At 40.1% G+C, this 23,640-nt stretch overlaps 2 protein-coding genes across 3 annotated transcripts; one reads left to right on the top strand and one right to left on the bottom strand.

Moving 5' to 3' along the window:
• Positions 1-3,176: 3,176 nt before the first annotated feature.
• On the top strand, positions 3,177-7,016 carry cdo1 (cysteine dioxygenase, type I). The gene is made up of 5 exons (XM_052067504.1): positions 3,177-3,422; positions 4,346-4,423; positions 4,528-4,679; positions 5,640-5,809; positions 6,753-7,016. Exons 1-5 carry the CDS (start codon positions 3,274-3,276, stop codon positions 6,780-6,782), a joined length of 579 nt encoding a protein of 192 aa, XP_051923464.1. The 5' UTR covers positions 3,177-3,273; the 3' UTR covers positions 6,783-7,016.
• Positions 7,017-10,722: 3,706 nt separating this feature from the next.
• On the bottom strand, positions 10,723-22,556 carry cep78 (centrosomal protein 78). Of its 2 annotated transcripts, XM_052067325.1 has the most exons (16): positions 22,417-22,556; positions 21,571-21,834; positions 21,317-21,492; positions 21,046-21,118; positions 20,800-20,903; positions 19,229-19,403; positions 19,010-19,123; positions 18,161-18,225; positions 17,994-18,081; positions 17,298-17,415; positions 16,960-17,023; positions 16,722-16,877; positions 16,570-16,647; positions 15,983-16,158; positions 12,451-12,592; positions 10,723-11,711 (listed from the first exon to the last, which is right to left on the bottom strand). In XM_052067325.1, exons 2-16 carry the CDS (start codon positions 21,830-21,832, stop codon positions 11,172-11,174), a joined length of 2,331 nt encoding a protein of 776 aa, XP_051923285.1. In that variant the 5' UTR covers positions 21,833-21,834; positions 22,417-22,556; the 3' UTR covers positions 10,723-11,171. The 2 variants fall into 2 exon arrangements, with proteins under 2 accessions (XP_051923285.1, XP_051923286.1); XM_052067326.1 differs by lacking the exon at positions 22,417-22,556 and having other exon boundaries at positions 21,317-21,488; positions 21,571-21,709.
• Positions 22,557-23,640: the final 1,084 nt, after the last annotated feature.

Genomic DNA, 23,640 nt, shown 5'->3' with positions numbered 1-23,640 from the left:
ATATCCCGGCCGCCAAACTCTCCTGACACTCAACGACATTGACCACGCTTCAGAAATGTTTTATGAAGTAAAAAAGGAGTCCTTTTTATCGAGTACTTCTGAAAAAAAGTTCATTGTGAACAAATAACATGCAGAAGGCAATTACCCACGGAGGTTCTGTTCTGTCTGGGAATGCGCAGCTCTCGCAGGATACAAAATTATCAATATCATCAAAATATAATAACAGATCATCTTGTGCGCTGACACGAACTTTTAGGCCAATGCCATGTTGTATTTGGAAAATTGAGTGCTTGGTGGGGATGCTTCATTTAAAATCTCTAAACAAAAATACGTACTCTAACTTTTCAATGTGATTTGATTACATATGAGTGTGTATTTTGCACAATATGAACATTGTTATTGAAAATTAATTTGATCAGTATTAGCTGTTTTAAATCTGATACGAGTAACCCATTTGAGAACCACTGCCCGAGTGTATGTAAACTTATGAAGACAATGTATTGCCAACAGTAAAATGTTAAAGCTCCCCAACGTAAAGCTGAATGACGCAGTCAGCCACAAGGTGGAGTACAAGTACAACTAATGTTTGATGATGTGATACAGTACTTCAGAGGTGAAAAGGAAACAAAATACCAGTAGTTTATACACTTTGGGGTAATCATCCCGCAGTGTCGGCCTGGCGGCAGGCGAGTCACAACTCAAATAATTTGGGTTTTACCGCAAATTATGAATATGAAATGATATCAATCTTTAATGAGCCAAGGCACCTATTTTCATTTGAGAAATCACATACAGTAAACACCACACAAAAATGTCACAAAACATAGGAATACTTAACTACGGGTTTAGTCGAGCCAAGTCTACCTCCAGTCTTCAACCCTGCAGAGCATGCATTTCACCTGTTCAAGAGGAGACCAACCCAAACTCTGGAAAAGCATCACACACAAAAATGAATGCCGCTGTTTGTTGATGCAGTAGCCACCTAAAAATGTGACATTTCATTGTAATTATTAATATATTGTAAAGCATATATTCCATGCAGATGTAAATACAATCATATGCAAGATAAAATGTTGATTTCTTGATTTATATTAAACGTCAAAGTAATTGGCCTCGTAGAGGGGCTCCGTATCATTGGACCAATACTTTGGGAGGGGGGTTTATGTAATTTCCCGGCAGGCCAGCTATTTCTCGACCGGGGTCTGTCAAAACGAAACTGAAAAGTGTTTTGCTTTCACTTTTAGGGATACACTGCACACATGTCAGCATTCTAGAAGTTCGATGCACAATACTTTAAACGAGTAAATGCATTTAAAAAAACGTCAATTAGACAACAATCAAAAAGATAAAAATATCAATATTTAGTGAGGTATGCTCAGATAACAAATGATCTAAAAAATATTGGCATTACTGACTTTTTTTTAATCTATCTTTTCCCCATTTTCTTTGCCAGCTCTCAATATTATTGAAACAAATTTCATTCCCATTATGAACCACGACAAAAGCAATTTCATTCACTAATTGACACAAAGTTTTGTTTTTCCAGTTATTCTTGGGGAAATCAAATTCCAGTTTAAATGATCGTTCCAGTCGAGATGCTATGGTACTGAAAAGGAACCGAGTGATGTAGTCGGCCACAAGGTGGAGTATAACGGCTCAGGTCTGATGATGTGGCATCGCGGGTTTAAAACTGGAGAGGGGAGGGGTGGGGGGCACAAAGGGCAAAATTCTGCACGTTTACATCGTTTGACAACACTTGATTCAAAACTACGACCGAACAATATTGCATTGATTTGATCTGTTATATTGACAAACAAACAACAGAATTTAGATTATGTTGGCCTATGGAGGAAATAGCAACAGAGACTAATGGCCTGTTTATTTTTTTTTTTAAATGGCTCGAATTTGAACGTGCGATGTGTTTGTCGTCCACAAATCCTGAGAATAATATAATAATCATGATAAAGTAAGATAAGATAAGATAAGATAAGATAAGATATCCTTTATTCGTCCCACACTGGGGAAATTTACAGCCTCCAGCAGCAAGAATGTATGTAGAAAGAAGAAAGAGAAAAAAACAACAAACATCTTTCAATTAAATGCAATATGAACACAAAATGGATAAATCGCAGTACTATTTACAATTTTCCTTCACATCATTTAATTATTATTATTATTATTATTATTATTATTATTATTATTATTATTATTATTATTATTATTATTATGGTTAAATTGAGTACAGCAAGAGAGCTGCTATGCCGTGACAAGATCAGTCTCTTTTTCGCTCTGCATGATTGTCCAAAATTAATCTGAGGTTGTTTTTTTTCCTATTCCAACACATACCCCACCAGCCTTGCAGGCCTGATGACGGAAACAGGTTTCCGGTTGTTATTCAACCAAGAAATAGTCTTCTCAGTTTGCCTGTCAGAAAGAAACAGAAACTAGTTTTACTTTCACAATTGGAGGATGTAAGGCTTGCCCCCCCCCCAAAAAAAAAATACAAACATGCATATATACATACACATTATACATATACAGTATATACATATATTAATGTATACATGTTAGGTGTTGATGGTTGTTTGTCTCGATGTGTGCCTTGCGATATATATATATATATATATATATATATATATATATATATATATATATATATATATATATATATATATATATATATATATATATATATATATATATATATATATTTGATACATGCTACATATTTGGTTTTCGAACGTGATTATTCTTCGCTAAATTCGTTTGTTTTTTATTTTGTTTTGGGCAGTGCACTGAATGGGGGTGCTGTGGCTGCAGGGCGGGGGCCACCAACAGGCTGCACGGCTATTGTCCAGAGAAGAGTTCAATGAGCGAGACTGGGTAGACCGGGGGAGGTCGCGTTTGTGACAACGTGGTAGAAAGGACCGATCCAATTTCGTTTTTTTAATGCGTGAGATGGATTCAGGGTTTCGTTGAAACGTGACCAATTTCAAATAAGACCAAGTGTCCAGTTCAGGTGGGTCAGTCATGTCGAAAGTGAAAACCTCAATTGTCGCTCGAGTCACGCCTCATACCACCCGCTCCCATCTGTGTAATTCATACGGCCATCGCTTCTGGGGGCGTACCCCCTTCTGTATGTGATGGTATGGTCCCAGAGTATAAATGCAGCACGTTGGGGCGCAAGGTTAGAAGTTGCGCATCTTCTCGACGACAAATTTGTCCAAGGGCAAGCAAATTGTGCTACTGACGCACAAATACACAAAAGGAGAGATGGTAAAAAATCTGCAGGAGCTCATCCAGAAGCTCCGTGAAATCTTTAAGGACGACAATGTCAATGTGGAGGAAGTGCAGGAACTCATGGAATCATACAAGAGCAACCCTAAGGATTGGCAGAAATACGCCATATTCGACGCTCACAAGTAAGACGCTTCGTTTTATGTACCATTAGGAATCGTTTAAGTTGAATAATTTACACAGCACTGATGCAATTTGCACGTTTGCTCTGACGTCAGTGCCTTTGTATTTTGTTCCAATTTGAAGCGATTTTGTAGAAGTTACTCCTTTTTTCAGCGTTGATGGTGTACAAACGGTCGCATATTGGTGCAAATTAGCAAGTTCCTTATTTTAACCTGTGATCACATTAGAATTTTTATTGGTTCACATATAGAAAAAGTAAACCTTTTGGAATAACGTTTTGTTTTCAAACTAACAGTCAAATGTGTGGGACAGGCTGACGTGAAGATTTTTGTGTGTGTTAATATATGTGGATTGCTAAAAAAATATCTGTATGTTTTTTAAAGAATCTTCAAGATAGTTGACGTCACATGTTTATCTGTCCGATACTGACCACCGTCACCTACAATATACAGTATCGCAATGGTGTTCCAATTGTGATGGCCAATGAAAGGGTGAGGAGGGAGCGAGGGCTGTGCGGTTAACCAATAATCAGTGCGCAAAGGACGCACACCTCTCAGACGTGCTTGTGTGTGTGTGTTTAACCGCTCCCCTTCAGTCTGTTCTGAAGTCTACGCTTCAGTCCAAGCCTGTAAAATACTTTAAGGGCATCACTTAGACACAAATTATTACATTAAATAGGTACTTTTTAGTGTTCTTTTGATGATGTGTTTGCTGCAAACATATGGCCAAAAACAGCAACCTTGGTTTCCTTGACCCTAATAATAGTTTTTGTCACGCGTTTGGGATACATAGTTTATTTTTTTTATTTCCCTTCTCAAACAAGTTGGGAAACACTGCTATAGAATGAGAATCAGATTGATGACACTCAACAATGCAGCTTTGATGGATGGCCATCACGCATCTTTGATTGCCATTTTATTTGCAGATACACAAGAAACTTGGTGGATGAAGGCAACGGGAAGTTCAACCTGATAATTTTGTGTTGGGGAGAAGGCCATGGAAGGTGAGAAACCGTCAATATGGCAATAGCACACATTTTGTAAACCTTTCATAGCCTTTAAGCACTAACACTGCTGCGCGCCAACGTGCGCTGTGATCACCTTGCAGTAGCATCCACGACCATTCCGACTCCCACTGCTTCATGAAAATGCTTCAAGGCGAGCTCAAGGAGACGCTCTTTGACTGGCCCAAGGGCGAAGACCAAATGATCGAGAAGTCGCACAGGATGCTGGAAAACAACTCAGTGGCCTACATAAATGGTAAGAGGAGAACCAGTTTTTAGGCAGGTGTCTGCAGTCTTCCATGGGGCGTTATGTCGTGTGAGGAAAAATTAAAAACAAACACATTTTGCATGTTCTCTTCCTGGGATGAAAACTGTCTGACCTGCAGTTATGTGATCTATCGCTTAAGCTTAAAGTTTGCCCACATGACTCGCAGCAAATGGCGTTTCTCTATTAATCAAACATAAACTGTTCAAGGTAAGAGTGAAAAGACAAACTCAGTCAGTAATTACACTGCTATTTTAACTCCTATGATTTCTGCGTGAAGCAGGCAATAGTACATTGGTGAATGCTACAGTCTTCTTAAAAAGCAAACCAAACTGTGGTTAGCATGTGTGTCACAGTTATGAAGTTCAGGGTTCAAGTCTCCAGTTTGCACGTTCTGCTACATGGAACCCGAATTAGGATAAGGGGCATGCTGTAGAAAATGAATGTATGGATGCTACCTCTGTTCAAAAGTGTGTGGTGTTCCACAAGAATCTGTCGTGGAGCCATTTGTTATTCCATGTTGGCAATGCAGATTTTATTGGCCCAATGATTTTAGTAACTTAATAAAAATGTTGTTAGTATAATATTATTTAATTTTCATTTCCTTATATGTGCCCCGAGATCAGCAGACGACCTGTGCTAAATGTCACCTCTCACTTCAAAGTCAGCTGGGGTAGGGACCAGTTCTCCCGCAACCCTTATGACGACAAGCACTCCACAAAATAGATGGATGCCGATATTATGCAATAAGAAACACTGTCCACTGAATATTTTTCCTACCATTTGATGACAGACAGAGGGATTTGTATAAACTGGCATGATAGGAAAAAAGTTCAATCACCAGTGATCTACTTGTGCTTTCCAACATTGACAGAAAATGTGTGCCGTGATTCATATTTCACAATATTCCATTGGCATTCATTGCCTACACCATACCCCTGTGTTTTTCAGACTCCATCGGCTTGCACCGTGTGGAAAATGTGAGCCACACTGAGGGTTCAATTAGTCTGCACCTGTACAGCCCACCCTTCGATACGTGTCAGGTCTTTGACCAGCGTACCAGCCACAAGAACGTTGCGAAGATGACCTTTTGGAGCAGATATGGCGAGAGGACCCCATTTGTAAGAAACGTTGTGTCATTATACCAAAATGCTAATTCACTGATAGTAGCATAACAGCAGTTGTACTAGGCAGGGAATCGGCTTTGGTCACTTGTGGTGGTGGTTCGAAATGGACCCGACAGAGCTTGCGTGATTTCTCCCGATTGCTATTATTATTTATTTTATGAGCAAAGTAAATATCTTGATAATGATCAAACAAATGCCTATGAGATAAAATTAGCATTTACTACACCTAAAATTACATTAAAAAAATTACAATGACGTGAAAACTTTTTTTTGGTGCATATTATTGAAATTAAGAGTACGGTAGGTTTTTGAAATAATGGGGGGCATGTGGTTGTTGCAACACTCAAAATAAAATTAAAGTTGTCTTTTTTTCAACTGGATCTCATAATACACATTTTGAACTACTCAACGTGTTTTGGCCAATCTCGAGCAAACTGCGTTTTTTAATGTTACTGTTTAATTGTTCTGAAAACTCCTAAATTGAGTAAAACGGAAATAAACAGGAATATGTTTTCATCATAGAATTAGCAAATACATTAAATGTAGCCACATGGCATTTATGCTAATAGCATGTTGACACTACTGTGATTTAAAAAGTTATTTCCTGAGGATGCGAACAGTACCGATTAAATGGGATAACCTACAAGCTGTTAAAGTATACCTTGAGCACAACAATGTCGAGTGTTTTTCTTTGTGACAGGATGATAAGATAGCGGCATTACAAGGGCGTTGGTACACAATAAACTAGTCCACACCCTCCGCATTCAAAAGTTACTTTCTTAAGGTAAAGTGTTGTAAAAATATATTGAAGAAAAATACAGAAAAGAATACTGTTTGGAATTATCCAGTATTATAAAAAAATATCATTTAAAATGTGATTATTATTCGATGACTATTATACAGAAGCCTAACTGTTGTTCCTCTTTTTGTTTTGCAGGAGACCAGTGCATCAAAGGAGAACAACTAATGCATTTCCAAACGAAAACTCCGGACCTTTGGATCTCTGGATCTCCGGATGTTTGTCTAAGACCAACTGTTAAACAGTTCAGTGATTATAATCAATGGACTGTACTTGTGTCTTGCTCAAATTAGACATCTTCTCCGGATTTTGGATTTTATATTTGTTGTTAGCGAATTCATATTGTGTAGTCATTTCTGTAGCACTGATGTATGCAATAAATGAGCACCTGTGACAAAACCATTTTGTCTTTTGTTTATTATAATTGTTATTTACTGTGGGATGATTTTCGCAAAGGTAAAATGCGACTTACTGGTAAGGCAGGGTACACCATGGAGAGGTGGCCAGCCAATTGCAGGATACAGATACATACATCCATTGGCGCTCACTTTCTTCAATGAATCCAACATGCTTTTTTTGGGGAATCCAGAAAATAATTGGCGCACCCACAGAAAACCAATGCATGAATGGGAAATACAGACAAATTCCACACAGTAGGCCCGGGAAAGGATTCAAAACCAGATCATCAAAACTGTGAGGCAGATGTGCCAGGCAAGATCACCAGGCAATTGTGCTACCTCGTCTATGGTTTTTCTGAAAGAATAAAATCTGTGCAAAAGCGCATACTAGTGCTTAATACTTCATTACGGTGTGCCACAAGGATCTGTCCGAGGGGGATTAGTTATTCTATGTTGGCAGTGCTAATTCAACTGGCCCCATGGTTTTATAATTATATTTTTCAATATATATTGTATCGAATTTGTACGTAGCTGTGAAGGTTCACTAGCGACCAATCCAGCCCTGAATTCAGCTAACCCTAATGAGGACACACAATATAGAAAATGGAGGGGTGGCTGGATAAACAGCAGCACCGATGAGCATGTGTGAGTTCTTGGAGGCTTGAATCTTAGTTCTGGCCTTTCAGTGTGGGGTCTGTATGTTCTCCCCAAGCTTGTATGGTTAGGGAGGGGTCAACCTATCTTTCCCGAAAAATTTCAAAAACCTGCACGTTAGATTAATTCAAGATCAAGTTGTCCATAGATGTGAATGTGAGTGTGCAGGAGTCTATTGATGCTCAATTGATAGTCATAAAAATTAACAGTAGCTAGGTAATTGAAAGATAAGCTATATGTGTCTGGCACAATGTGGAGAATTATGACTTGTGTGTCAAATTATCATTTACAAAGTTAGTTTTAGAAGAGTATACAAGGAGCAGAAAGCTTGACATGATTTTTCTTGCAATAGGATGCATTTTTTCCCCTCAGAGCTGTACTGTATTACTTTTTTTCTTGGACTAGGTAGTGATTATTTTGTAAATTTCCTCCCATCTACGTCCTCCCCGTGCCTGCGTGGGTTTTCTCCAGATACTTTGGTTTCCTCTCACATTCCAAAAACACGCTTGGCAGGTTCATGGAACACTCGAAATTGTCCCTAGGTGTGAATGTGAGCGCAAATGGTTGTTCGTCTATGTGTGTCCTGCGATTGGCTGGCAATCAGTTTAGGGTGTCCCCCGCCTACTGCCCGAAGACAGCTCGGATAGGCTCCAGTACCCCCCGCGACCCTTGTGAGGAAAAAGTGGATCGGAAAATGGATATTTGTTTCTCATCACAATCCAAATTTATGACTTTATTCTTTTGAGTAATATATATTAAAACATAATAAAAAAATCCTCGTCTCACCCCCCCCATCGGGTGGTGTCCGTCCCTCTACCAGAGGCCAGGAAGCTTGAGGGTTCTGCGCAGTATCCTTGGCTGTTCCCAGCACTGCACATTTCTGGACTGAGATATCCAATGTTGTTCCCGGGATCTGTTGCAACCACTCATCTAGTTTGGTGGTCACTGCCCCGAGTGCCCCCGTAGGCACGACTGTCACCTTTACCTTCCAGGCTCTCTCCAGCTCCTCTCTGAGCCCTTGGTATTTCTTGAGTTTCTCGTGTTCCTTCTTTCTGATGTTTCCATCACTTGGGACCGCTACATCCACTACAACGGCTTTCCTCTGCCCCTTATCTATCTATCTATATATATTATATACGTACAGTATATATAGGTATATTTTTTTTTTCATAAGATAACCTTTTCCCAAATTTTCTCATAATTTTTCCCCCACCTCATACCAAGACCTCTTTATTCTCCTTGCTTTGAGATTTCGTTTGTCATAATTTTACTTTTGCTTAATTTCAGTGCTATAATAATCCTAAAATTGTCTCCGGATTGACGAATATTAATAATTGTTGGATCGGGAGACGTTACATTTTTTTCAAAGAACCGAAACAACTGTGCAGTATATGGAGAAGGAATTCAAAGACAGCTATGTCTTCACAAGCTCCCAACACGTGCATTGAACGGTAACAGTACATACAAACTCACAGGTCAATGGTGGAGACACGGCCATGAAAAAGGGACCTTATGGTCATCTCATTTCATCACCGATTGCTAAATGCACACAGCGTGACTGGAGGCGTATATGTGAAATGAATCTCAGGGGAACCATGAGATGGCCGGCAGCCAGTATGATATTACAGAAGGTCAAAGTAACAGCGTTTATTTTTTACTATTTTTTTAAGATACCATGTGACGCACCGGACAGAGGCTCATCAAACAGAAATGTCTTATCATTAGACTACGATAAGAACTTCCTGCATGACAGCTTGCCAATTTTTTTTTTTTAATGGCATAATGTTAGTGCGGTTCATCCAATCATTAGTTTGAAGCAGAGATTTATCTCCCCAGTACTCTTTAGCACACAATAAATGTTGCTGCCAAAGTATAAAACAAAGACAATAAAAGTAACTATTTAGTTCAGATAAAGACGGGATGCAATATAATTTTAACAACTTGTTATTCAGGTGCTACATGTAGTATGTGACAAATAAAACACAAAAGAAATAGGGTGGTAATCCTTCTCAAAACCAGAAATTATGATACTGATTTGTACTCATTTAAGGATGGTGTTGCTCAAAGATCTGTCCTGGAGCCACGAGGTATTTTATTTCAACAAAATAAATAGCACACTGATCCCACCTAAAAATTAGCTACAAAATGCAACAAATTCTACTTTCTCAGAGTTTGATTGCACCATCATCGATGTCTGCAGCAACAGTTTTCAACAATCCCAAATATCATAAAAATGTCCAAAATACTTTTAGTCACCCATATCTTTGAAGAGCATCGAGAGAGACAAAGCACATCAACTATACAAGAAGCTTACGTGGCACTTTTCTTCTTTTATCCAAAACTTCACTGCTTATTGTGGTGTTTGCTACATTAGCCCGAGCAGCCATTTTGTCGTCACTGGCATCTTTCTGGGGTGGTACACACAAAGAAACAAAACAACAACAAAAAACACCAAATACACTTGTGGAAGTGGATCCTCACTAATATAACAAAATATGAGAAAACTGAATTTGTGGTTGAACTCAAAAATCATGTTTCCATGTTTTTTTGTTTGTTTTGTAAATGTGAAATCTGTCAAAAAGCTTTCAAACACTGAAATGAAAAATAAAACTTAATTTGCTTTTTATTGTTTGCAGTTGCACAATGTCACTGAGTGACTAAAACCAAACACTGTTGTCCGTGATGTAGAAACACAATATATCCTTTTGGCAGAAATATACAGTATATCTTTCTAAATTTGCAAGGTCTCAGGCACATTTAATTTGTCTTTGTTTCATTTGGCCCCCCCACCCCCGGCTTTTTACAGACTGTTGTCACTGCATAATGCCACAAGGTATCAGCTGAGGTCATACAGCAGGCATACAGTATTCTGACGGAGACTGAAAGTGCAAAGGAGTCTGGCACTGTACTCACTCATGATAATGCTGAGTTCGACTAGTCTTTCTACACTCAAACAAGTACAGCATCTTTGATAAACAAAGTGGTTGCTCTACATTGATAGTGACTGGACTATCACGCGACCCTGTGACTAAGCATCGAAAATATGAATGCAACACTTGGTTTTGCCGCCATTTTTAATGAATTGAACTCAAAGATGTTTCTTTTTCCTATGTTACAAGAGGCCCATTTCTCTCCAAAATTATTTCCAAATCGGTCTTATTGTGTGCTAGTGAACGCCTCATGATGAGTTAATCTATTATTACTGGCAAATGCAGAACGGGGACTGTAAAAATATGCTGTTCAAGAAACGTAGCGATAGCAAAACGTAAAATAACACATTTTGGCACAAAACAACAAATGATGCTCAGGGAAAGTGATTTCAGTTCTTAAATGCTCTTATGCTCATTTGTGTACATTTGAGATCAACAATTGATGAAAAGGTCAATCATGGACTGACGCCCTGAGAAATGTGCCACAATTGTCAAGGCTTGTCCAATTAAAAGTATAGAATTGTAATCCCGTTAGATAAACAATATGAAAAAGAGCTGCTAAGGAGTTTGTTGTTTTACAAATATTTAGCATCCGAGTCTCCTTGCGCACCCTCGAAAGATCTGATCTCCTCCAGAATGTCAGGACTTGTCTTCCGCTCTGACCCTTCTGACCCAGACGTTTGTATAATCGCCAGCCTCTGAGATCCTGCCGACTGTGCCTTGTTACTCACAATGTCTCTCATGATTACGCCTGCGCTGCGTCTGCCACGGGAGCTGCGGCTGCGGGATGAATTGCTGTGATTGGAACTGATGCCGTTACTATGATGGGAAGCACCCAGGATGCCAAGCACCGGGCGACTTCTTGGAGCCTGATAACTTTCACGGTGGGATGTCTGGCCAGCAAAGCTGTGCTCTGAATCCGAGTCGTACTGGGTTTTGGGTTGAGAGAACTGATCTGGCTCTTGTTCTGTCATGACATTGAAGTCCACTTGTTCTCCAGCAGCATGTTGGATGTTTACGTTGACCAGCCCGTCTCGATGCACAGGCTTTCTGGAGGAGGGTAGTGATTTTGGACTGCTGATGTCAGCTACCTCATCAGGGTGAGCACTGGCGGCCTAAAAAGAAAGTAGAAGATTTATTTTGATTGATTTTCATTTGCAATGACGACTTGGCAGCGGACATCTCGGGCAAAACAATTGTCAAATACACTTAGGCTGGATTTACTGTATATTGAAGGCCCGAGTTGCCCAATTACGATGTACAGCCCCCTCGTCTGGTCGTTATTCACAAATTCATTTCTTATCAACGCTTAGCCGAAACATTCACATATTCCCATTATTTGTGCTCCTTTTTATAAGGCTCCAAAACGCCACAAGATGGCAAGGCCTGGATAATAGTTAAGCAGTCATCAGCGTCAAGATGTACAGCATGTCGAGGTGATGCATCTCAACTAGAAGCGTAACATCTTTGTAAATTGGTGAGGAGTTGAGTTTAGCCTGGGTTGCTCGTGGGAATTTTGGAGAGTCTTCACCGCATGAGCGGGTAAATGCATACTAGCAGTGATCTCTTCCAAATCAAATAATATGTAAGCAATTAAAAAAACAGGTAATGTGGCAAGATTATTTCACCTGATGAAGTGTTTAGAGTTTGTGGTAAATTTACAGTTCAAATAATGACGAGTAACAAAACTACATTTGAGGGCGTTTTCACTATTTGTAGCAAGACTTCGTTTCATGTTTTGCTCTTCCAGATACTTTCCACGAGTATTTGGCTCTGTTTCATTGATCAAGCTAAGTTTCAAAAGATAAGCATGACAAGATTCGTTCAAATGCTAATCCCAACACAATTTTCCACCTGAATATAATGTGAACGACATCCACCGGGTGCTGCTCCATCCATTTGGGCCACACGTCCCAGTGTGGAAGAGAGCTGTGGTCTTCCCAAAGGCGAGAAATCTGAAGTGTCAATCCCAGCCATTGATGCCAGCTGACCTAGGCTGAGTGAGAAAGGATTAGTGAAATGGAAGAAAGGTGATCACACCTTACAGACGAGAGCTAAATTTTGACCCAAACATCTACCGCCAAACACATGCTCGTTGACTCCCAAGTTCTTCTATTGTATTTTCAAAATCCTGTGTTTCCCAATTATTTTGTTCCAGGCTCAATACAATCAATATGCAATAACGGCACGGGTGATTAAAAAAACAAAACAAATAAATAAATACACAGAGAGAGAGAGAGAGAGAGAGAGAGAGAGAGAGAAAGAGGGGGGAGGAATATTTTGCGGTCTAACTGTCTAATACAAGCTGTGACAATGTAGCAGAAGATGAAGTGCAAAAGAAAAAGGTTCTGTGATGAGTCATCACCCTGTAATGTTGCAGTGGGACATATAAAAATGAAAAACCTACACAGGACCAGATAAGTCAAGTCCACAGTATTTATAGAGCACTTTCAAACAGCCATCGCTGCATACAAAGTGCTGTACATGGAGCAATTTAACACGCACAATAAACAGTAAGACAAATCGGTAATAAAGGCGGTAGAAAGCACCAAACAGTAAAATCAAGAACAAATCTAAGTCATGCTGAGTCGAACGCCAAAGAATACAAGTGAGTTTTGAGGAGGGCTTTGAAGATGGGCAGTGAGGAGGCTTGCCGAATGTTCAGTGGGAGGTCCTTCCAGAGAGAGGGACCAGCAACAGAAAAGGCTCGATCCCCTCTGAGCCTCAGTTTAGTTCTTGGTACTTCTAACAAAGTCTGGTCCACAGACCTGAGGCGCCGGGCAGGTGTGTAGGGGCGAGAGAGCTCAGAGAGGTAAGGTGGCGCGAGATTATTCAGAGATTTGAAAACAAAGAGGAGAATCTTGAAAATAACTCAAAAATGAATGGGGAGCCAGTGAAGGGATGCCAGAGTAGGAGTTATGTGCTCCCTCTTACGAGTTCCAGTCAAGAGGCGAGCAGCGGCATTCTGGACCAGCTGAAGGCGTTTAATGGAGGACTGGCTGACTCCAAAGTAAAGGGCATTGCAGTAATCGAGCCGGGATGTGACAAAGGCATGAATTACTGTCTCAAATTGTTCATGTGAGAGGAGAGGTTTTATTTTGGCCAGATGTCTAAGGTGAAAGAAGCTGGATTTAACAACGGCACCAATTTGCCGATCGAGTTTGAAATCACTGTCCAGTTTAAGGCCCAAGTTTGAAACTGTTGACTTAAGATAAGGAGACAGGGGGTCTCCTTATCCAAGTCTACAGGATGGAATGTACAAGGGCCACTGGGACCAAACAATATCACTTCTGTCTTCTTTTCGTTGAATTTCAAGAAATGTTGTGCCATCCAGGCCTTGATTTCTTCCAGACAGGATAGGAGTGGCCTTAATGATAAGATAAGGAATGAAATTACCTGTGTAATGAAGACATTATCCAACAAACCGACGTTCTCAAAAGTAAACTAATTTAAGTGCAGGGCATGAAGCACAGGAAGGGAGCAAGCAGTTAAAAACAGACTGCAAATTGCAGAACAAGAGCATCTCTTCTACAATGCTCGTGCTTCCGTGATACAAGTGGAAATGTAAATGTTCTTTTATTTTAATAGTATACTGTATTGATGTTGACGTGATAAGGACTTGATTTTTAAGACTTTTATTTAACGCCAGGGAATTGTTTAAAAAGTAAGTTTCAATGTGTTTAAAGTATGTGGGAGGGACAACATTGGAATGCGGGGGGGGGGGGGGGTTTCCCTGCCATTTACCCTCTCTCCTTCTTTACCCTCGCATTTTGATCTATTGTGGATGGTGCTGGAATGTACCCCTTGCAATAAACCTGGATTCACGGTTCTGATGAATCTGGATGTTATCATCCCTATAACAGATAAATGATCAATAAAAACAGGGATTTGACTGACTTTGTGATCACCTAAAGTTTAAGAGAGATCCTAAAGTTTTAATGACCTCCCAGCTAAGCAAAAGTAATAGTTGTGTCAAAACAAAACTTAAGCATCGAAAATGGGGCGGGTTATTCGCAGAAGTAGAGCTGCTTGATTTTTAAAGAAAGTAATTGGAAGATTTGCAGTCTTCTAAAACATTTGCCCTGAGTGTACGATTAACACATTTTTATTACTGTAATTGTATTTAAAAAAGTGCGTAAGTGAAATATTTTCAATTATACATTTAAAAATGACGACGTATTATTTATCATTAAATGTAAGCATTAAACATATTTTGCAAACGCATTTAACTCCTTTTTTCAACAATGAAAATCTGCGTGATTCACTGTAAAAATTAAATGCATCATTCATGAGCTCCCGATCTTAGTATTGATCCGATTCATGGTTTTGAATCAAGTCTTGTAGGATGTCCTTGGCAATTTTGAAAGTTGCATGCTCGTAAAATGTATTTACAATAATAATAGTAATAATAATGATAAAAATTATAATATAAAATCATATATATTGACATATTCAAGAGGCATCATAATGAAAGAGAAACCTTGAAATTCACTTGCAAGTGATGAAAGTAAATAGGAGGTATCACACTGACGATCTTGTGAGGAAGGAAGTCAATGAACAGCATCGACGCCAAGAATAAGTGCCCCGAGTTTCATTTTGAGTCCAGCGATGGCAGCTGAGAATTAAGCGGAGTTATTTTAAACCACGTGGGCTGCATGTTTCATGCGTTTTTACGTCAATAGTTCGAGGCCAGGGGGCTTATCTTACTTAATTCATTGATTTATGCAACATTTTATTGGCTTTAGTACTGACTTTTTTTTCGTCAAACTTATTTGGTATCGTACATTTCATAATGAATAACGAAACTGAAAGTAAACCTATCACAAAAAGAAAGGTTAACTACCACCTCACATGCTACTTTTGTACTTTCGCTCAACAACACCCAAATGAATCATCAATGACCTTGGGTTGACTCTGTTTCCACTGCATATGGTCTGTGGACTTATGCAACACAGTACAGTACATTGTCTACTTTGTGACAATAAATAAAAGCAATTTGATTAAAAGTTTGGAATCAAAAAGAATTTCCAATCAGGCAACGCATGATAGTTTGCAGACTCGAATGAGACGCGGTACAATCATTAAATCACGAAAACAGCCTGTTTAAAACTCTAGTTGTAGCTCAGAGTGGTGTAAGACTGCACTGCAAAATAATGCCAGCTGCTTCGAATATGTACATCTTATGCATCTAACTAAACGAGGATATCAAATTGGATTTCATTTCATCATCATTTAGCCACGGTGTATTTTTTAATACTTTTTTTGTTGTTGCCATTCTTAAAATAACATTCCGAAAGATCTATTCACAAAGTGGCTGGTGAGTGTTTTCCCAAATGAGTGCCGGAGCACTTTGCGAACAGAAATGGCAGGAATCTGTGTTACCTACCCGGCATCGTTGACGAGATCCAGGAAAGCGTGGAACTTGGCGAAGGAGCGTTCGATGCTCACCAGCACGTCTTCGTCTTCGAGGGCACTGCGGTCCGGCGGTGCGGAGCCCATGGCCGCAAGCGCCTTGGACAGGGAGTTGTTGTTATCACGGAGACGAGCGTTTTCCAGCTCAAACTGAATTTTGAAAAACAAAGACAAACACAGTTATTGTTTAGCTAACAAGAGTAACTATGCTATTATGACCCCCCCCCCAAACACACACAATGGAAAAACATTAAGTGGAAAGCAAATACTTGCAAATAGCAAAAGCAAATACAATTACTTTTCTTCATTACATCGCATATTGACTCAGTGGACTACTATCTGTGAGCAAGACTGCAATAATGGAGAGAAAATGGCATGTAATAACATTGAGTTGCATCCATCCATAGCGGTTTTAAGTCAAACAAACATTCAGAATCATATTCACGCAATGGGACTGGCAGACGTGCTAAGCACTAGGCCAGCCTGCTGCCATGTTAAGCTCCTTTCAGCACAATATTTCATGTAAATAATAGTTGAGAAAGCATACCGGTACTACAGTACCTCTCTGAGTAAAGATTCAGCTTTTAGTCTGGCTCTGCGCTCCTCTCCCAATCTCAAACGACATTCCTGTAGCGCCATCTGCAGGACAGGCACGACAAAAGACATTTTAAAAAAAAGTTCGAGGGCTTAACCTCGAGCTAGATGTGGCTGACCTGCATACGATCGAGCGGCGTTGAAATGAGGCTGTCCTGGTGGTTGCCGTGAGATGGCCTCTGATCTCCTGTCACTACTGCCTCGCCGTCTTCCTCATTGCCATCCTTCTCTTCCTCCGAATCAGACTCAAATGTAACCCTCACGGTGGACGAAGCCTTTAATGGAGTCAGAAGAGTGTTTGAACTACAAGATTGCAAACATAAAACAAGTCATGAAACTATAAATATGAATCCATACTTGACCTCGAAGATGCGGCGCTGACTGGAAATTGTGGTCCTTTGCATCTGCGGGAGGAAAACCTCTGGAACATAAGAATGCAACTCATGAGCTTTGCGGCCACAGGTCCAAAGTCGAGGATGCGTTCAGGATGCGCATTCAGGACACCGGGTGTGAACACTAAAAGATCCTCTCACATCCTGAATGACATAGTATCTTTATTCTCTGCTCTTCCTTGTTAAGTGTTGTTCCTTCTCGGTCAGATTGTGGAACCGACTGCCTTGTCATCTTCAACCAGTTGCAACGCTATGTGCGTTTTGTTTTTAATTTGGAATGAACCAGCTGAACAGTCTCCTCACCGCTGGCGTCCAGCACGTGCAGCGGAATGAGGGGGCCCATGTCTGGAGCAGGAAGTGCGCTGTTGAAGCTGAGCAGCGACTAAGCCTTCACGGCCAGCAGAGGTCATTTTTTGAGGAGCTGAAAGATAAGAGAGCAACATCCGCCAGTCATGCAGTCACACAACATGTTCTACAGTTGGGTCAGTAATCAGAAAATCATTGTTCCAAATCAAATGCTAAACTCACTGCCGGAATCCAGCCCCTCACATCATTTTATGTAGCCCACCAGAGCTTAGCGAGTGCGTGGGTGTCCTAAAAGTCTAAACTGTTCTGGCCTTTTATTGGTAGCATTCCATTTTTGACATGACACAATTGGAGTATTTGTACTTGTACTTGAAAAGCTGGCACTATTCCTTTGAACCTTGTGCTAACAACATTAGGGCCACTGCTGTCATTTTTTGGGGAGAAAAAAAAAGTGTCAGAAAAGTCACGAACTACGGCTAATACGTTAAGTTGCTAACACTGCAGACACAAGTGGTAGCTGTTGCTTGCATGAGTGTCTATAGGTGTGCACTGGTCTGATCTAGTATTGACATGTTAGACAGCTTACACAATTGTTACTAAATCTTCTCATGAGCATGATGAAGTGTTTTATTAGGTCACTTAGGAAAGGCGTGGTCAGTATTTGTGTCTCTGAGGAGAAAGTGTTAATTGTACCCGTTTTTTCTGTGGATGCCCTGGACACCACTCGCCGCTTCGATGCAGCTTTCTGTTGCTCTTTGGTGGCAGGCGTGAGCCAGCGGTACTGGAGCAGACACACAATCACACATTAAGTCATTTTCTTCTGACTTTGCTAATGTCAAAGAGTAGCCGAAACCAATCACCTCTGGTGTCTGGGCTTCAGTTTTCATTAGTGCTTTCTCGATTACCGTCTTAATTAGGGCATTATCTAAAACAGAAAGGAGAATTGATATCCTTTAGCAATGCAATGTGAAAATGGAATGATTCTCATGCAAATTTGTGTTTTTGTTTCACGAGGTCTGTTCTATTTGTTCGGGTTTTTCAGCGGCATCATCTGTTGAAAAATGTGTTTTGATTTGTCGATAGGCGGCCTCGTGGGCGAGTGGTTAGCGCATCGACCTCACAGTGTCGAGGTTAGGTGTTCCATCGGCCTTCCGATGTGTAGTTTTTTACATGTTCTCCCTGTGCCTGCATGGGGTTTCTCCGGGTACTCCGGTTTCCTCCCACATTCCAAAAACATGGCAGGCTCTAAATTGTCCCCTGCCTACTGCGCTAAAACAGCTGGCATAGGCTATAGCACGCCATGCGACGCTTGTGAAGATAAACCGGTTCAGATAATGGATGGATGAATGGATTTGTCTATTGGTCCACAGAGAAGCGCTTACTTCTGGGTGAACAAATGCAACTAGAAATGCATGGGCAGAGATAAAACCAAAGTATCTCACCTGATATTCTTAAAGTGGATTAAAACCATAATTAGGAGTGCGTTGGATGGAGTTGCTGACAAATATCTTCACTTCATTAAAATTGTGGGAGGATAACATTTTGCCCCATGTTGAGATTTCAAGTACATTAACTAAAACGGTGACAGTGAATTTTTTTGGATACAATGTTACAAAAAAAAAAAGCTATATAAAGTGCACTACAGTTAACGCAAACAGGGGCATGGTGTGACAAAAAGGAAAGTGTGACAACCTGTGATAGATTCTTACCTACTAAAGGGTTATTACGGATATCCAGTACGCAGAGAGTAGAATTGGTCTTCAAGACCTCCAGCAGATGACAAGCTCCGCGATTGGAGAGGCCGCATTTCTGCAGGTCCACAGCTGCTCAGAACAAAATAACAAATAATAAAATACAAAGAATTATCTTGAGGGATACACAATGATATAAACATTTCCTTTGCCGTCATTATATTTCCACCTCCTAACCTTTAAGCCAGAGGTCTTCGGCCAGCTCACGTGCAAGACGAACAGCACCCAGGTCCCCAATCAAAGTGTTACAGTTTAGGGTGAGACGGCGGAGACCTCCCATGCCCTCTAATTTCGGCTGTTGATACCTCAAAGATTGTGCCCATGCGGAGCCGTGCCTCTGTATTCCCTGATGCTGAAACACAATCGAGATGGTGCCACCAAAGACACGAAATTAACAATATACAATTGCGTTTTGTTACATTTATATTAGGGGGCCAACTATTTGGAAATTCCCTCATCTGAGGAGGGTACTTCTTACAAATAATAACTGAAGCATGTATAGAATTATATCAGCCGCAAAAGATGTAAAATGTCAACAATATGGGCCACATTAAAAAATTTGTTGAAAAAACAAAGTGGGAAAAAAAGAACCCAAAATATGAATCAAGTGGTCAATAACATCTAGATCCTGCTTGAGGAAAATGGTGGGAGGGAAAAAACAACGTAATCTGTCATGAGAAAATAGACCCCCCGCCCCCCAAAAAAGTGTTATAACATTACTAGGAGAACAGTCAAATGTTCATAAGAATGAAGTTCGATTAAAATTTTAGGAAACTTCTGTTGGTGTGGAAATTTTGACATCCACTTCCAAAAACAACACTTGCCTCGAAGTTTTGCCAGTTCCAGTCATTTTTGTCTGCCACTAGATGGAGACAATGTACTATTCAAGACTATGCCATCAGACAGACCGGGACAGAAAGAGACTGGAGCGACTGGTCAGGAAGGCCTGTTCTGTCCTGGGTTGCTCCCTTGACACTCTGGAGGAGGTGGGCAACAGAAGGATGCCAACTAAGCTAAAAGCTATGATGGCCAGTCCCTCCCACCCCCTCCAGCCCGCCCTGACAGCACTTGGTAGCTCCTTCAGCCAGAGACTGTTACACCCGCGCTGCAAGAAGGAGAGATACCGACGCTCGTTCCTACCGACTGCTGTCAGGCTGATGAATAAAAAATAACAATCATAATAATAATAATAATTAAATGATGTGAAGGAAAATTGTAAATAGTACTGTGATTTATCCATTTTGTGTTCATATTGCATTTAATTGAAAGATATTTGTTGTTTTTTTTCTCTTTCTTCCTTCTTCTTTCTACATACATTCTTGCTGCTGGAGGCTGTAAATTTCCCCAGTGTGGGACGAATAAAGGATATCTTATCTTATCTTATCAGTAGAATTATTCCCTAACGGCATTGTAATAACTTTCTATTAATTTTTTTTTGGATTGATGTGTTTTTTTAACTCCCTAAATTAAGAAAGGGTTACTTTTCCACAAAATGTCTTTTGAAAAAAAAAAAAAACAAACAACAGGAGCAAAAAATGTCTACCAAAATGAACTCAAAGTAGGTATACACGCAAGACTTTTGAAGTGTAATTCCTTGCAACTATCCACGGGTTCTGGCGAACAGTTGTGCGTTTTGACTTTTTTCTTTTTAACTACTTTTATTAAAAATGTGTGTGCTGGAAGATGTGGGATGCAAGTGGCTGGTAAATTTGGGGAAAGGCGACATGACAGTGAACATAAAATTTCACCTGGATAATGTTGGCGAGATGCTCTGCTCCTCTCCATGTGATATTGCATCCTGTGAAATCCAGTTCTTTGATTCTTGCAGAGTACTTCACACTTTGGCAAATGACTGAAAGATATATCGGGGAGAAAACACAGCCGTGCTAAAATTTCCAAACTATAACCCAATTTACAAAGGAAGATTGTGTAAGATTAATGAAACATATTTTAGGATTATGTACATCACAACTACCGGTATGTAAACCACATACCCTCCAAGCCGTCATCTCCAAAAGGACAGTTTGCCAAAGAAAGCACTTCCAAGGAAACACTTTTTGCAACACCCTGAAATGGAATACCATTTTTAGGCATTAAGATCCTTCCTTCAGGAGAATACAGTGGAGTATTGAGATATGAGCTTGAATCATTCTGTCACCACACTCATCATTTTAAACATTTACATTTATAAGTGGTCAGAATCACTCAAACCAAGGTTCCACTGTACTGTAGAATCTATGCTGCAATTTTGTGGTCCATTCTTACTTTTGTCAAGCTGACAAGGTCTCTTTCCCTTAGAGGAAGACCGTTTAGCTTTAAAGTCTTCAAGTTGGGAGAAAGTGAAAGACACTCCTTCAGAGCTTTGCACAATTTGAAAGTCATGTCCTTAGAGCGAATAGATGGGATCTTCTTCCTGAACACCGGCTTGTAGTACCTTCTATCTGTGACATGAAAGACAGAGGTTCAGATGCACAGCTGGACTCAACGGAGCTCAATGTTATGTTCTTTTTAAGCCTGACCTGGATCTCCACACCCGTGGCTTGTCTGGTACGTGCTAGTAATTGCAATGTGGTGAAGGTGCCTATTGATAGAGATGGAGTCCAGAATGGGAGGCCAATCGGATAACTTGACCTTGTCTCCATTGAAGTCCAGAATGCCTTGGTCGAGATGCATCTTTACAGCAGTGAGGGGGATGGTTTGCTCTCGGGTACAGGCATATGTGTAGTATTCCATGAAGTTATGAGCACCTCGCCTCTTGATCTGAACACTTTCCTGGACCATTGCTTTGGATGGAAGAAGAATTGGGTCATAAAACCATATTTTTCTGACTACAAAGCTACATTCAGAATGCTGGTCTTAATGTTCAATTCCGAGATTTCTTGAAAACAAATGGCTCCAATCATCTTGTCGTTTAAATTAAACTCACAAGTGGTATTTTTAAAAGTCACTTGAGTGTTTGAAGATGAAATGGCAATACTGGCTATACTTTGTTGTTTATAGTTTGTAAAACTTGAAACTCTCTGTTGGCAGCTCTTTTGTAAGTGTGAGCAACAGACATCAGCGTCATGAATTTGGTTAATTTCCCAGGAAAGTTTGGTTGGAAAATGATTCTAATGGAATTCACGTGAACTTTATATTCATTTGTCGTTATGAATATGAGACGGGTCTTTGAAAATTGTCTCTGGGCCCAAAAGGTTTGGGAACCCTTAGTAATAAATTATAGTTAAGCATGAACGCTCGCCTCCTAGCAACTGCCGTGACAAAAAGCATTGTTGTGAGCAACGCGCTGATAATAGTTAACGGTAACATCGCACGCTGTTTCTTGACATACCATCCAATGTTTGAAAACATTGACTTTGTCGTACCTGAATATCCACGAGATAACTCGGACTGTTTAGTTCTCGTTGCTGAAGCGTTTGGCAACTTCAAGGGTTTGTTATTAGACACAAACTGTAGCAATTCAAAAAAAATGACGCCAACTTCTTCGTTCTACGACGTCATGAGGTTCCACTTGATGCTTAACACTCGGGCGTCCCCTATCGCTTGAATTACATAGCCTTTGGCGGATGAACGACAGTACTGTACTATCATAGTTTATAACTGGCACTGTGTACCACAAATATGATTTCGGAATCGAATTGTACCCACCCTTCTCTTATGGTTAAAGTTGACAATGAAATGAAAACAAAACACATTTTGTTGGTTTCCCCCAGCAAGTTTATTTTTCTAACATCCAAACTTAAAGGGGCATTGTATACATTTTTGTCAATGTTTAGTTCAAAAACCTCCTATTAAATTTTTGCAAATAGGCAAAACGATGTTCTGTCACATCAACGTCATTTTTAAATGTAATTGTATGTCAAGTATTTATATTATATAGGGCTCCTGAACGAAGGCTGTCATGTTTTGCCGCTATCTTTCTTATACGTATAAGAGACGAATTTAGCAAACGCTTTTGTAAACAAGAAAGTGTTTACAGTATTTACTTGAGAATGCATTCTCGATAATTATACTCAAGGCTTCTATTCCTAGATAAAGAGGTTTATTTTCCAAGGATAAGGTTTCATTTTTTGTTATACTTTTACAATTGTTTTATGGTGAGGCGACGTCACAATAATGAGCTGGTTTACCACCAAACAATCGAAGCATTTTTTTTCCTTTGAGTATTGTGTATACAGCTGGAAGCCCATCACCTTTATCAGTAACCAAGAAGTAGCGTTCAGTTTCAAAAAAGGTTGGTGACCAATAATTGACAGTATGTTTACTTTGACATATCAGTCTCTATTATTTTTTCCTGAGAACCCTTTTCCTGAAAAGAGGCACTCTTTTGGAATTACCGTGGCATTGTAGGATACACGGGATAGTTACATTTGTCATGAAAAATACAACCATTTGGAGGTCCTTGGAAATTTTTTATCCTCGTCTCGGATTCAAAATGTGTGCGAGCAGCTGCGGTCTGGTCGACACAGTCGTGTTGTTTCAGAGAAAAACAACACTTTTCCAGTTGTATTTGAACGCACCGCGACAACGCCCTCTCTTTCCATCCCGGGGTTGTCTTTATCGAATCCCATTGGTCGGTCCAAACGCCA

Source organism: Hippocampus zosterae, chromosome 6 (genome assembly GCF_025434085.1).
Source record: "Hippocampus zosterae strain Florida chromosome 6, ASM2543408v3, whole genome shotgun sequence".
NCBI lineage: Eukaryota > Metazoa > Chordata > Actinopteri > Syngnathiformes > Syngnathidae > Hippocampus > Hippocampus zosterae.
This window is presented reverse-complemented; position numbering and strand designations above follow the sequence as displayed.